The 15527-nt window shown below is 39.2% G+C and overlaps 1 protein-coding gene across 5 annotated transcripts in view; it reads right to left on the bottom strand.

Annotated features, from left to right (window-relative positions):
- Positions 1-13977: 13977 nt before the first annotated feature.
- Positions 13978-15527, bottom strand: part of KIF20B (kinesin family member 20B) — a 37864-nt gene continuing 36314 nt past the window's right edge. For all 5 annotated transcript variants that reach the window (XM_027672278.1, XM_027672280.1, XM_027672279.1 and 2 more), the window contains one exon: positions 13978-14204. In XM_027672278.1, coding sequence (XP_027528079.1) covers positions 14127-14204 — 78 coding nt within the window. In that variant the 3' untranslated portion in view covers positions 13978-14126. The remainder of the gene's footprint in view (positions 14205-15527) is intronic.

Raw genomic sequence — 15527 nt, forward strand, 5'->3', positions numbered from 1 at the left:
TAAGTGTGACCTTGCATGCATTGCTGTTGGACACTGAACTTTGCATTTGACTGCATTTAACACACATTTCAGCTGAATGGGCTCAGTTTAGCCCTGTGATTTACCTCTCAACACAACTTAACAATCTGAAACTTTGAAAGTTTAAAATCTGAAATTGCAAAAGATTTCATATACCTTTCTTTTCTCTTTTTTTTTTTTTTTTTTTTTAATAAAAACCAGAGTTGTACCACCACTAGTCTTTAAAGCTTTGTTGGAAATACTGTTGTTTTATGGCCACTTTTGGGGATCTGCCAGTCCATACATCATCTCTCCTAGGTTTTGCTCTTATAGTGTTTATTTTTTTGTGTTTATTGGGTTTGTTGGTTTGGTTTGGTTTTTGTGAAATGACACAGTGAAGTCCCTGGATTCTTAGAAATTGCTAGGATGCCTTTGAGAAACATTACTGAATAGCATCTCTAGCTCTGTTTGCAGTCCATAAAAGAAAGCCTCCTTCTCAGGGCGTTCTCTCATATAAAGTGTGTGGGCGTATTATGATGTTGCAAAATGCATAAACGAGGGGCATCTATAAATTCCCTCACTGAAATATTCAGTTTCTAAGTGCTGCTACTGCCTGAACTGCTGCTTAGGACTGAAATTATACTGTGAGTCCTACAAGCACTTGAACAAAGGAATTTTACCTGATGATGATGATGATTTTGGCTTCATGACAAAAGAAAACTAATCGGTGCACAAAGATACAGTTTAATTCCTGTGACCAACCCTAACTACGCTGATTAGTGTAACTAACACTAGTCAGAAGTTAACTCCCCCTTGTCAGCAAGGATTACACAGGCGTAATGAGATCAGGCTGCCTTTGGAGAGGTTAGTCTTTGGCACAGAGATACTGAACATGGGAACCCACTGCTGGAGCACTGACTACAGCAGAGACATCGTGCTGCTTCATAAACAAGCTATGGTAGCTTCACCTGGTGCAATAACATGCTCTGGCACCAAACTGTGTTGAGACACATTTTGTGAGACTGTCTCTCAGCTGTAAAGAGAAACTACTAGGCTGATCAGAAACTGAATTCAGGGGCAATTTTTCCTCTACTGGTAGAATCTGTCTTGCAATCGTGGATCCAAGGATGTCAGGTACAAGGTGCTGAACCCTTCTGTAAATTGCCATGTTTCCCAATCATTGATAGATTACAGTGTTAAGAACTGTAATGCTAATTGGTTTACATTACAGATACTCCCTCAAAAGAGTTGATAATTCCTTGGTGTTCAGGTCAGAGCCAGAGTGCAACAGCTTTCTGCACTCTTAGCCCTGCTCAGGGCGACAATGGAAGAAGACATGTCCCCTCCCCTGTCCAGAAAGATGTGAGCAGGATGCAGGATGACATCCATTTTGGGAATTTCCTCATTGACAGGAGACACTGTGCAGACCTTCTGCGCCCTTCAGAGAAAGATACACAGCAATGGGTTAAAATCCTTAAGGGATCAGTGTGGAAAATACAGAACAAAACCAATAGGATATGTCTTCTGCAAGTCCAAAAATACTCCAGGGACTGCCTGAAGGGAAAGGCAGCAAAACCAATTTCACACTATGGAGAGAAATCACGCACTGCTTGTGCCTTCAAACAGCCATTCATTTTCATAAAAAATCTGTCTACTGCTCCTTGCATTTGTGTTTAGTTTGAATTGTACTTTGCCTATTTAACACAAGGGAAATTTCACTTAATTCTCTGAGCCCCATTTCCAACTGTACCAAGACCTGTCAGAGGTAGAGACAACATGGAAAGAAAAATACAGTTTACAATAGGGCAGCACATTTACATCTGTGTGTCACACTGACAAGACATTCAAGACACCTTTGTAATCAGCTCTGTCCAAACACTCTATGAGATGGTGTCCATAGTTCTAACATTAGGGCCAGCAGAATTCTGCATTGGGAATATCATATCAATTTACCTTCTCTCTCCTCTAGGGGCCTCATTTCTTCTGTGGCATATTCAAATTTAATAATTTTCCAGAAAGAAAAAAAACCACAACAGCTATACCTGAAATTGTTGGCATAAGGCCAACTCAGTTCCAGGATTCTCAAATTCAGTAGTAAACAATGAAATACGATAAAATGGGAATTCGAGATGTTAAAAAAAACCACAACAACAACAAAAAACCAACCAACCAACCAACCAACCAAAAAAAGCCCCCCAAAACCCCCAAACAAACAACACAACTAAAACTTTAAGTTTGGAAAGAATCTATAATTTTCAGACTCTTAAAGGAAATTTTAGCACATGATAACAGCCCCTTTCTAGCCATTTACATCTGATTTTGAGGTCAGGCTGCTTTTTCCTATCCTCCATGACACAGAGGGAAATTCTCCTGAAGATCCAATTACACCATATAGTGGAGCAGCTATAATTAAATGAGAGAGAACTTGATCTGTGCTCCATGACACTGGGTTGTTTAAAGGATTTGTGAGTAATTGGCTTAACTGAGAACAGCTGTAAAAATATGGTAACAAATCAGACAGAGCAAAGATTTGACTACCATAATCAAATTTGGAGTTTAAAATTCTTTTTCTTTCCCCAATGTACAGGCATGTACACTTTGGGTATTTTGTTGGTGTGATTTTTTTTGTTTTTTTGTTTGTTTGTTTGTTGTTTTTTTTTTGGTGCTGAAACATCCTGAAAAATAAAAAGGAATTTGATAAAATCTGAATTTAGAAAAAATTCAAATAAATCTTACCTGTAAACTGCCTCAGATTAACTCCTTTGGATACAAACATTTTCCAAGAATCCTTTCTTCCACTCATTAATGGAAATCAGGACACTGAACTCTATGAAGAAGAAAGTTAAGCTGAGAGTTGGGATGCTCCTAGATTTTTCAAAGTTAGCTTCATGTGGTTTTTTTCCAAGGGGTTTCAATTAAAATACAAACACTGCCAAATACAAAAAATTATGCTAATCCACACCACACTTTGTATCTCTTTTTTTTGACTCAAAGATAGATTTTCTTCTACATTTTTTATAAGTTTTCTAAGAGAAAAATATTTACCAAGGTGCACACCTCAGCACAGATCAGATTATAAAGGAATTCAAGCCAGAATAATGCTTCACACATAACCTGTAAATCTTTTACCAGTGTAGGGTTTGCATCATAATTTTATTTGTATATCACTTAACACAAGCTTCTAGAAGGGAGATCAAGTGGGCTGATATGAAGGTGGAGCCATATGATCTTTTCTGAAGTAGTTTTCCATGCAGTTCAGATAAGTGACCAAGGTGTCCACATTAGAGACAGTTGTTAGATCTATATGAGCACTGTTCCACAGGCACTAATACGTGTGCCTGTCAAGTCCTCAGGTAGAGTAAACCAGCAACCACTTGTATTTGTGGTTAAGCCACAGTCCGTGGCTTAACCTCTGAGTAAGGCCATAGCAAGGCACTTCAGCTGTCCTTTCCACCCCTCCCAGATAATTGTAGGTACAACCACAGAGAAGAAAACCTGTAACCAGGTCGAAAAAGGAGTGTATATATCCCATCCCCAAACACTGTAAGAGAGCAACCACTCAGCTCAGTGTTATCAGGCACTGCCAGCAGGAGTTTCCTTGCTTTGTTTGTACTTCAACATATTTTAACTAAAGCAAAAACTGCATTGGAAGGAAAGGCTTTTCTTTGCAGAATTTGGTGCAATTTCTTCCTCCTTCTGCATGGCTGTGGTGAGGGTAGTGCCAGAGAAAGCTCTTGTTTTATGGCCAGTATAAATCTAAGAAGGGACCACTGATGGGCTGCACAGAAACTAATTTATCTGAGAGCCCCAAAAGAGTTTGCTAAAGCCTAGAAGATTAGCAGTTCTCTCTTACCCTGGAGACAAGAATGTGCCTTCAGCACTGATAAATATTCAGAGACTATCAGCTGCTGACTGCTTGCTGTGTTTTCATAGAACTCTTTGGATTATCTCCATGGGGAGTCTGAGAGGGGCAGAAGCTTAAACTATATAAAGTCTGAGATTTCAGCATGCTGCAGGGAATGGGCAAATCACTAGAATTCAGGGAGACTTCTCCCCAAAATTGTTATGAAGGGCTGTACAAATGTTGTATTCACACAATATACTGCCTGAAGCATACGCAGAGGTATCCTTTACCAAAAATCTACAGTTCTCATTTTTACATAGTTTCATTCCTATGTATATAGTGTTTCCATAGACTTATCAATATATTAATGCTTATCTGAAGATTGTAAGTACAGATGTTGTTGTCTACCTCCACCTCAGAAACAATATTACAGGGTATCAGCTGTTTCAAGTAAGTCAGGAGAACATTAGCTCTTCAGAAATACAAACTTTATTTCTTACTATTTCTGCACTGAGTACACTTTTTAGCATCCTGTTAGAATTCTTTTCCATAATTCCTACCCTCTTCCTGTTACACCTGAGACACCAAGGGCACAACTAGCCAGCCATCACCAAGAAACTAAGAGTGAAAAATTTTATTGCCTTTTTAATGTGAAACTGTAACTGAAATTCTAGTGTGAGCCAATTCAGATATCTAGAAAGAGACACATGGACAGAAAAATAAACTCAGAGATGAAAATTAAGTGAAGCAAAAGGGGAAAGGACAGGGATAATGGGTAGAACATATAACAACTTTCCAAGGTAATAGATAATATTCTTTCTGCTATCTGTAATACACCTAGTGCATGCTAAGAAAAGTCTGCTAACACTAGGGGGGATTGTTAGTTTCCACAGAAAACATGGCTGGTACAGAGTGATCCCCACATTCCTCCTCCCCTCTGGCCTTTTCATCCTCTTTACATTTCATACAGTTTGCTCCTCCAACAGACTGGATAAATTTGGCCGGATGTGCCTCTGCTGCTGATTGCAATAGCCTTGGTGAAACTCCAGCCTTAATTCAAAAAGCAGAACACAGTACTACTGGACAGAAGACATCCTGATCTTCCCTCCCCACACTCACAGCTGTGCTCCTCTGTTTTCTCATATCATCTGTGGGCCCTGTCACCAGCTGATCCTGCCCACTAAATCAACAGAACCCCACATCTCATACAGCAGTGCTCACAGCAGACTGTTAGCTGAAGCATCTTGAATCTCAGGTTAGAAAAACTAGGATTTGCTTTGGAGGAGCACACTACAACTGCCCAGAGACATAAATAGCTCGCTGTATGTTCTGTATTGGAAAGCAGAAACATGAAGCTTGTAATGCTGCTCCATGACTTGTCTTCAGTTGTTCATTGAGATGGAATCTTGTGGATAAAGACTTTGACATCAGTAAAACAAAGGACTGGAACTATAATTAAGAAAATAACCTTCCTGAGAATTGATCTTTTTTCTAGTGAAAAATATTTACCTTAAATTTTATCTTCTAACATTGGAAAACAAAGGGTGGAGCACATCTTGCAACAATTCTTTTTTATTCTCTCAACAGAATAAAATTATGCTACTGTTTACACAAAGTAAATGTCTTTATAGAGAGAATTTTTATGTTCATTTATAGATTTTATTTACTGGTTTTTATCCTTGGAGAGCCTGGAATCTTATTGTTAAAAACAGATGAAAATTACTTTGCTAGCTTTTTCCTCACAAGTACATGAGTCTCATCCTATGTAGCAAATATTTGTCTCTGGAGAAAACACATTTAAACCTCCCCTGAGATTACAAAAGCTCCACTAAAGCAAGAAGCTATTCTCTCACAGCCAAAATGACATCTAAACCCATCCCAGTCCCCTGTGAAGAGGCCAGTGCCCCTGTTGCACCATGGGGCAAGACATTTTCTCAGAGCTAAGACCCCTCACCCTACTCACCCTTTCTAGCCCACAGTGTCAGGCACGGGATTACAGTACTCGGGGAAGAAAGATGCTGGCAGTCACCTCCAAATCAGTCTCTAGCAAGAGCCAGTCACAGGTTGCTGACACCTACAACCATTAAACGTTTGTGTCAGCTGTTTGACACAAGAGAACGCAAGGTACCTACCATCAGCACAGATGAGATGATGGACAGGCTCAAGGCCCCACGTATCAATCCTCCTGCTCCACAGCCAGCCGCATCCCCCCAGCTCCTCTGTGCTCCCACTGTAGCTGTGGGAGTTGTCCATTCCTGTGCTGAGCCAATTCCTTCCTCAAACCATGGAAAGATCCATTTGCTTTGTCCCTGGGACAGTTTTCTGTGGCTCCCCCGGGGGTCTGTTAGGTGCTGGTATCAGTACTAGAAACCGGAGCTAGAAAAGGGACAGCAGGGGCACAGGGCATCTGTTCCAGAAACATCTGTCAATCTAAAAACTGTCTCAAAGACATTACCTCTAGTTACAGATCTTGTTCTGTCTCCATCTTTGGTCCATCACAGCTATAACAAAATATCACAAGTTTTAGCACAAACTCCAGATCCAGCAGAACTTAACACCATGAAGATCTGAAGCAGGTGGAGCTGGGTTGTGATGGTGATGAGGAGACCCTGCCCCACCCTGGAATGGGGATAACACAAGGAGAGCACAGAGAATGTGCAGACATCTAGAAAACATTACCTTGCAAGAAAGGCGAACATCAGAGAACATGAAATATGATCTTTAAATACTTTAAAGTATTTATAAAGGGGTTATACCCTTTGAGGACAGAACAAGGAATATTGAACTGATATTGCAGCAAAGAGATCCAGAGGACAGGGAAACCTGAGGGTAAAAAGTTCTTGGACTAGATTTCCAGAAGGATCTGGGCTCCAGTTCTGAAGGGCTTTGATACTGGATGGGGCTACTGTCTGTCATGGATGCAGAGACAGGATCAGAGACACGATTCTTGAAAATCACCTGATCCAACCCTATTCCAGCCTCTTATTTCTATGGCTTTTTCCTTTTTTTCCCTTTCTTTAGGACATTTTGACTCCAGTCACTAATCCCTAACTTTTCATGTAGATTATCCACCCTATTTTTCCCCTAATTTTCTGTTGTTAAGCTTTCTGAAACAGTCAAAATACAAAAAATACATGAAAGGCATTTGAAGTCAGCAAGATCAAAACAAATGTGAAATATTTATGCCTAGATGTTTTCTGAATTTTGGGTCGTTTAAAAGAGAAAAATAAATCTCACAGAGATGTGCAATGTAGGACATTTTCCAAGGATTGTTTCCCACAAAAGTTGACTGCAGCCAGTGTTGAAGTTAAGAATTAGCTTTATCCTTTCCAGAGGTGTGCTATTCTTCTGTGCTTTTGTTGTACCAGTCTAACAGAGGTGACACCTGACAGCCTGCAGACACTGCTAATCTCTATTATAGGAAAATTACATCACTGACTGCAGAAAGTCTTTTTGCTGATGGGCAACTTAGATAATACCATCTCAGATTTATAGCCTCACATTCTTATCTTTCTTAGCTTCATGGATAAATTCACAGCTGTCAGGGAATGCTTTTGACAGAATACAGACCAAACCGGGGAGATATAGGAATTCAGATTTCTACCATGCTGGTTTTTGTTCACACTGGCCACTGATGGAGCTCCAGGAGGTTTCTCCAGTCCTGAAGGCACTGACACCACTACAGTGAGCAAGAGAAAGTTGATGCTAAATTGTGGCGACAGACTAGCAGAACTGCTTTGTGTCAAAGGTTTGTGGTGATCACTAAGGGCAGGAGGCTAGAAATGTGACACTTTCGCTTAATTAATTTGTTTTTCTTTCCTTCATTGTTTGGAGTGCTACAAAGAAGCACTGCAGAGACTAAGCAATCATCAGTGAAAAACCATTCAAAATACCTGAGGCAGTCTAACATTTGTGGTCCTGCCAACAGCTTCTCCAGCTCCCCAGTAAAATTACCTTGTCAGCATTTGCCTGTCAATGAATCTCTGATAACACCAGCAAGTAATTCCTCAGTTATGTTTATTGTGTTAGCAAACAGGAGTCACTCCTCAAGTGAAATACAACTTTGGGGGTTTTCTCTGAAAAGCTGTCATGAGAATCAGAGGGACTGACTGTACTTGCTATTTCGTTTTTTATTACTCATTTGCATCGCTAGAGTCTGACTGTGTTTATGAAGTTTAATTTACAAGGAAGAGAAAACTTTCTTTGTGTGAGATTGTCCAAGTGATTTCCTGCTGGGAACTCAGTGTTCTGAATTTGCTTAAGTAGTGTCTGCAGGAGTCAGCACTTCAATGGGTGTTTTTTCATAAGCAAGAAGTTTAACAGTCAATATTAGTGGTGAGAGAATCTATTTGATCATCTTAACATTATTAATAGATGCTAGTGGAAATTAATACCACATGATTTACATGTCATAAGAGGAGAATTTAAATGGGTGACTATAAGGTAGACTCTTTCTCTTGGCATCTCATCACAGTTAAGGAAAAACAGAAACACTTTAAAAAATGAAGTATATCCTGGGATATTCAACAGGAACAGTTGTGTTCTTTTCCTAAGAAGAACACATCTTATTCATGTATCTACATGAGCATCACATTTAATGATATCAGATCAGGACTAGTGATGCTCCTCCCTGCCAAGAGAGGAGTAAGTGACTTTTTCAAATACCCGTGAACATAGAGGTGTCTCTATAAAACCACTTTCCTCAGGAATTCAGTCATTGCCTTTACTTCAAAACCCAGCAATGCTCAAAGCAAAAGATTGCTTCAAAGCCACTTTTCAAAGACTTTCCTATTACAGAAGCAGTGCACTCCTTCGGTAGAAAGTAAAGGCACAGACTTTTTCATCTTTTCTCCAAATACCTCTTCCTCATCAAGATCTTAAATCCCAGATACAAAGATACAGATAAAACATGTCCAAATCATCATGGTGATAAAAATAGAGTTTCTTGTGTGAAGAAGGGAGGATGTGCAGCAGCATCTCAACTGTCACTGAAACCTATCTGTTCCCACAGATGGTCACAAACATTTCTTCCAAAAAGGAAACACTCGGATTGTGATTGTAAAATCTGTTTCAGAGGGCGAGGTTGTGACCTCACGTGTGTGGAACAAAGCCTGAGACCCCCGTCTTGCATTTAGATGTCAGTTCCTCTGAAATCAGTGACATGGTCTAAACAATCCATCAAAAACTGAAAAGTAACATCATGTTAAATGCTAAAAGGCTGGTATAGCTGGGAGTAAGTGCAGGTAATTTTACTCCACTCATCACTGAGCAGTAGGGAGCTCAGAGGTTTTGCAGAAATGAGAAGCCAGACAGTTTATCTGTTCCTTAGCTGACTGCTGTGCAGTGCCCATAGCTTGGCTCTGGATGAGAACAATAGCATCTCAGAGGGTTAGAGAAAGAGAGAGGAGTCAGTACTCTAGTTTGCTAGGAAAATTTAGGAGAAAAAAAGGAGTGCTGAAATGAATTTGTATAGTAAGAACATCTCTCTTGCCCTCATCACCTCACAAAGCCTCAGCTCAGATAGAGCTCAGTGACAACATGGTGCCTCAAAAAATTGCCAATAGTTTTGTACGATACCCTATTATTAAGTCACAGCAGTTAAATGTCAGACGGTGTCAAACTGATAAAATAGCTATGTTAAAGGTTTCAATTACTCCTTTTTTTTTTTGTGAAGCAACTTATTTTCCCTGCCTGTTGTGCATTATGAAAATGCACACAATTAAGTCTGAGATTCACCAAACACTGTGACATTTTATAAAAGGTCAATTTTGTAGCAGCAGAGCACAAGATCAGTACAGTAAATACACTACTGTGGGGTTTTTTTTGTACAGTGGAAACTAGCAATTAGGCTGTTCTCATGTTGAAAATGCTGTTTTAAAAAAACAATGCTTCTGTGATATAATCACATTTTATGAGATGTTTGATACAGGTAAGAGCTCAGGTAACATCTCTTGTTCCAAATTGTTCACTGCCACCCCTACTATGCCTCTGTCTTTAATGTCACATGGTCAAGAGCTTCCAAATTTCTGGAAGGGAAACATTAGCTTAAGTAATTTGCAGATTGTAGTTAATCACAGTCAGTTTCAAAGGCCTCACAATCACTTCCAGTCACAGTGTTTGAGTTTGTAATCTGGTCCTGAGGTACTCTGCTGCCAACTAGAAACATTTGTTCAGGTCACAATATTAAAAGGATATAACGGTTTTTATATGACTGAATTCCTTTTTTTCTGGGTACTTTTATCCCCCCTGTTAATATTAATTTTTTTTTCCCCTTTCCAATGCTATCCTAAACCTCAAATCAAAATAAGTAGTATGGGACAGATGTAGCACAACCCCTTCCCTGTAGAGTAAAACATTGATGCATCCTCTTATGGTAGGTCAAATCAAACTTTTCAAATCAGTTTCTGACACAGTTCAAACAGTGTTATAACTGTTACGTGTGGAACAGATTAAAGAAAACGGGTAAGGACAATTTCAGATGCACCTACTTCTATAAATTCCTTGTTTTAGTACTTGTGCAGTAGCTGTCTGTCTCTCCAGGGGTTATGATTCTATAATCCCCCTCAAGATCAGTACTAACTTCCACATTGGCATCCACATGCAGAAGTGTCTGGTTAACACCAAGCAGTAAACTTAATGAGGTAACTAAACATAAGCACGTATTTTCCCTGTTTTTTTCCACCAGTCCTTTCTCTCCAGAACACAAACCTGGATATCACAAGTCTACAAGCAAGGAAAAAGCTAATTTGTACAGCAAAAAATACTGTGATTTTCTCTTCTTCAGGAAATAAACCCATATCCTTCTATTACCAGCTGCTTTAAAGGCTCCTGTCAAGCACACTCGAGTAGTCACTCACGTCAGCTTCATTCCATGCTTCTATTCTTTGAAAAATTGAATCCATAGGAGATTGCATGCAGGCATGTTGCCAGCCAAGAACCTTTCAACTGACTCATCTGGCTACACAAAAAGTTTTAAAGGTCATTGAGGGAAAGAATGGTATTTGGGGTATTGCACAGAGCCTGTGCAATCATTTTGGTGTTGCTTTGAGGCATTAACACATGTCAGAGCAGAAATACTATTTACGGGATATTGTCCACAGATGATAAGGAAAGACCATCTAAATCTTCCTTGATTAGTCATGGCCCCAGAAGGATAGCTGGACAACTTTCTCCAAACGTACAGTCAGAATTATCCACTGTATATAAGGTCTCCAAGATGAAGTCCCTATAGCAGAATAATGGTTGTTAAGTGCCAGCATCTCTGTAAGAAAAAAAAATAAAGGAAAAAAAGGAAGGAAAAAAAAGGAAAGAAAAAAGTCCAACTTTATCCATCAGTACACAGGTCTATAAATATTAAATCCAGCAACTTTGGAAACAAATTCTTCTTAACAAATCTCGTCTTACTTTTTTTCTAGAGTCTCAGAGGACCTCTAGTTCTGCCTAATAAAGCATACTTCCATTGAAAAATTCATCTTCATTAAAAGAGAAAAGTATATAAACTCCTGTGGAGCGTTAGTGTGCAGCAATAGATGAACAGTTACAGTAGAAATCAGGGCATATAAACCAATACTTGCTTTCAGAATCCCGAACTGAGAAACAAACCCCTCTGTGACAGGGCTCTGTGCTGATTTGCTCTGTGGGTGGGCAGGGTTGTAACAGGAAAAAAAAAGATCTGGAGGACTAGGATTTTACCAAGGGAATATAGTCCTGAAAGCTCCCATTCTGAACAATTTTTTCTTAACGAAGCTTGGCTAAATGGCATCAAAAGTGGGTTAGTTTAAAACAAAGCAAAACATTCCTGCCCCTTGCACTCCCGGCTGATTCCCAGTGTCGCGGCTGGCGATGTCCCGGCGCCACCTCCCGGGGGCTGCGGTCCTTGGCAAGGCTTGCACGGTAACGGGCCTTGCACAGACCCAAGCGGGCATGTTTTCACAGAATCACAGAATATTCTGAGTTGGAAGTGACCCACAAGGATCATCGAGTCCAATTCTTAAGTGAATGGCCGGTACGGAGATATTTTGTTAAAGTATTTTTATTTTTCCTCTCTCACAGCACTATTCAGGTTTCAACCACGTTTAAATAATTGCAATATCTACAGAAAGCCATATTACTGAAAGATTATCCCAAAAAGATTCTGCTCTCTTTTCTCACTTTAACTTCAAAAAGTCACTCCACTCCCTTTTCATCAGCTGATGAAATAGTGCCACTGTTCTTCTTTGCTTTCTTTAGACAAAAATAAAAGCTTGACCTCTCTGAAGCAGTGTCTGCATATTTTCCTTCCAGAAGCCTTCACTTTTTCTGTAATTGGAGTGCCATGAGGATGGCAGAAGAAAAAGTGTTCACCACAAAGGAGCTGAAGCTGAGCAATGAACAGTATTTTTTAAAGATGAGGATTAATCATTGCACAACTTGGGGCAGCTTGACACAAGTAGCATCAGCTATTTTCTAGGAATTATCCCTCACAGCATGGCATGATCAAAAGGAAATATTCGAAGATAACAGAATTGCTGTACAAGGCATTTTTAAGGGTTCAGGTGTTAAATAAGAAATGGAACCATTCCATACCACAGGAGAGTTTCCTTCCTCATGTAGGAAAAAAAACCACCAAAAAAAGTGAAGCCAAGTTTTTTAAGTAGGTTGTTAAATTTACAAGGATCTAAGCTTATTCTCATGGAAAAAGGAAACTTTGTGTTAAATATCAAAAGTTTTCAACATATGAAGAGATTGGTACTAAACTAGGTTGTCCTATCTCCGATAGTTTCAGAAAATAAATTTATTCAAATTTTGAAAAATAAAAAGGCAAAATGGTGAAATGATTGAAATAAACTCTGTTACAATGCTTTGTCACTTGTTTAGAATCACAGAATCATCAAGGTTGGAAGAGACCTTTAAGATCACCAAGTCCAACCGTTAGCCCAGCACTGCCACATCTACTACTAAATCGTGTCGTGAGTGCCACATCTACACCTCTCCTAAGTACCTCAGGAGTGGTGACTCAAACACTTCCCTGGGCAGCCAGTCCTTGACAACCCTTTCAGTGAAGAAATGTTTCTTAATATCTAATCTAAACTTCCCCTGGTGCAACCTGAGACCATTTCCTTTGGTCATATCCCTTGTTACCTGGGAGAAAAAGAAACACCCACCTGGCTACAACCTCCTCGTAGTTGTGAAGAGCAATACAGCCCTCCCTGAGCCTCCTTTTCTCCAGGCTAAACACCCCCAGCTCCCTCAGCCACTCCTCACCAGAGGAGTGCTGTGCTCCAGACCCTTTACCAGCTTTGTTGCCCTTCTCTGAACAAGTTCCAGCACCTCAAGGTACTTCTTGTAGCAAGGGGCCCAAAATTGAACACAGATCACCACCCCGGTCCTGCTGGCCAGGATACCATTGGCCTTCTTGCCCCCTGTGCACATGGCTGGTTGGCAGTAATTCAAGAAAATAAAAGTATGAAAGCTGCATTAACAAGTTGGAGTAAATGATCAACTTACTGAGATTGTCTTGCTTCATCCATGTCAGGAGCAGGTAATTGTCAAAGTAATTTCAGCTCTTTCTAAAAAAATCACCATTCCTCAAACAATGCAAAATCCTACAAAATACAGTGCCTGTGACTTCAGTAAATGCTACACTGATGGAACCAAAATGTTTTAAATGTTTACTCAGTCACTGAATAAGCTGAAACATTACTATATCAAAAGTAGCTGTTCTAGTTGAGTAGAAAATGTCCAAGTGTGGGTCACTTCTAGTAGCAGATTATAATTATTTATTGATATTATAATCCCCAAAGAAAGAATATTATGCTTCTAAATTACTTAATTTAGAAGAATAAATACAAAACAGTTTAAAACACCAGTAATGGAAAACATCATATTACTCCAGATAGTGCAAATTTTTTAATTTTGTCCCACGACAGAATTTTTTAAAAATTTTTTGAAGAATTTAAGGATATACAATATCGATGTGTACTCATTTTTTTCCACTCAAAGTTATGGTGGGTATATAGGCTGTCTGAAAAAACAAAAAGGCATCTAAAACCATTCCACATAGGCAGGCATAGCTCTTACTGCACAATGGGTAAGTTACAAACACTTCCAAAGACACCATTCCTAACAAGAAATAAACAAAATTTTCACACACAAGCTTTCTTGAATGTCTCAACTTTAATGGAGTCAGAACAATTCTATACAACTATATACAGATGTTGAAGCATGACTAAATATCTATTACTTCCTACATACAATCAGTTGGAAATGTGCCCCAGCTAGGAAATACAAACACACGTTTGCAAGATTATTTTACTATTCTTGATCGTAGCCGTCGCTTGATGATTAGATGATCACTTTCCTTCTCTTTTTGTTCTACAAAGATCTGAAAAAGATGGTATTAAATGATGGTTACTCAGCATTTCAGAGACAAATGATATAGACTTCCAGACCTGTGTGACTAACAGCATAGTTTTCCCCAGAATCTGTTTTCAGAATGAAATTTGCTTATTCACTGAAAGGGTGGTCAGTCATTGGAATAGGATGCCCAGTGGTGGAATCACCATCTGGGAGATATGCTTTAGTGGTGAACACAGTGGTGCTGGGTTAACAGTTGGACTCAATGATCTTGGAGGTATTTTCCAACCTTTACAATTCTATGATTCTATTACCTTTTAGTCAGAGGTCTCCAGGATAGAGAGGCCGTTTTAGTGCATCGTAATGAGCAACAAATACCAGAAACACACAAAATCCCTTTTTTTTTTTTTTCCGGAACAAATATCAAAGTCCAAAGAAAAATGTGATCTGAAAGCAGCTCTCGGTTCTAATTTCTAATACTCATTTTGTGATACAGGAAGTGTTCAGAAAACACAGTTTTTAGCTTAAATTTTTACAGCTTTCTCTGACTTTTCCAGGATTCAGTCTTTCACTTTTTCATTCACTTCCAAGCTTCTTTGCTCTTTCTGCCCTGCATTTCTACCATTTTCGTTTTCCTCTTATGGACAGCATTTTGGTTTCTGCCACATCCATTCATACAATTTACAGGAAATTCAACAGGATATCTTAGTATGGGCAAATGCTTACTATAGCATGAGGAAGAAAGGATTGAAGAGAGAGAAGGGATATACTTCAGAAGCAACAGAGCAAGAGATTCTCAGCAGTATAGTTACTGTCAAAACCATTCAGTTAGATTTCAGGAACAATACATAAATTCTAGCCTACAAGGCTTTTTATAGACTGGCTTAGATAGAGTAACACAATTTAACCACATCCAGAAGGGTATTTAAACTGTGTTTTGAAAAGCATGGATGTATCCACATGCTATTATGCCCAAATATCAGCTGGGCATAAATAGAATTCAAAAACACCTTAGGTGCTCACTTGCCCTGCAACATTAATTGTACGTGCAGACCTTTATCTTTAGCATTTCAATCATGTTGTTCCAAGTCTATGGATCCCTTAATGGTCTCTATTTCTATTCTCCCTTTATGTTACACTTAAATGAACCACAGCTACTGGCTCAGACTTAACTGCTGTAGCCCAGGAAAAAGTAATCCTCCACATACTACAACTAAGATATCTATGAATCCAAATGTAAAGATATCTCCACAATTGTTGTATCACCCATACAGTAAGTCAGCAGTCAAAGAGAGAAGACAAGTGAGAAAACAGAGAAAATTAAGTAAAACAGCAGAAAGAAAAGACCAAA

This window comes from Neopelma chrysocephalum, unplaced genomic scaffold (genome assembly GCF_003984885.1).
Source record: "Neopelma chrysocephalum unplaced genomic scaffold, ASM398488v2 Primary Assembly neopelma1_97390, whole genome shotgun sequence".
Classification (NCBI taxonomy): Eukaryota; Metazoa; Chordata; class Aves; order Passeriformes; family Pipridae; genus Neopelma; species Neopelma chrysocephalum.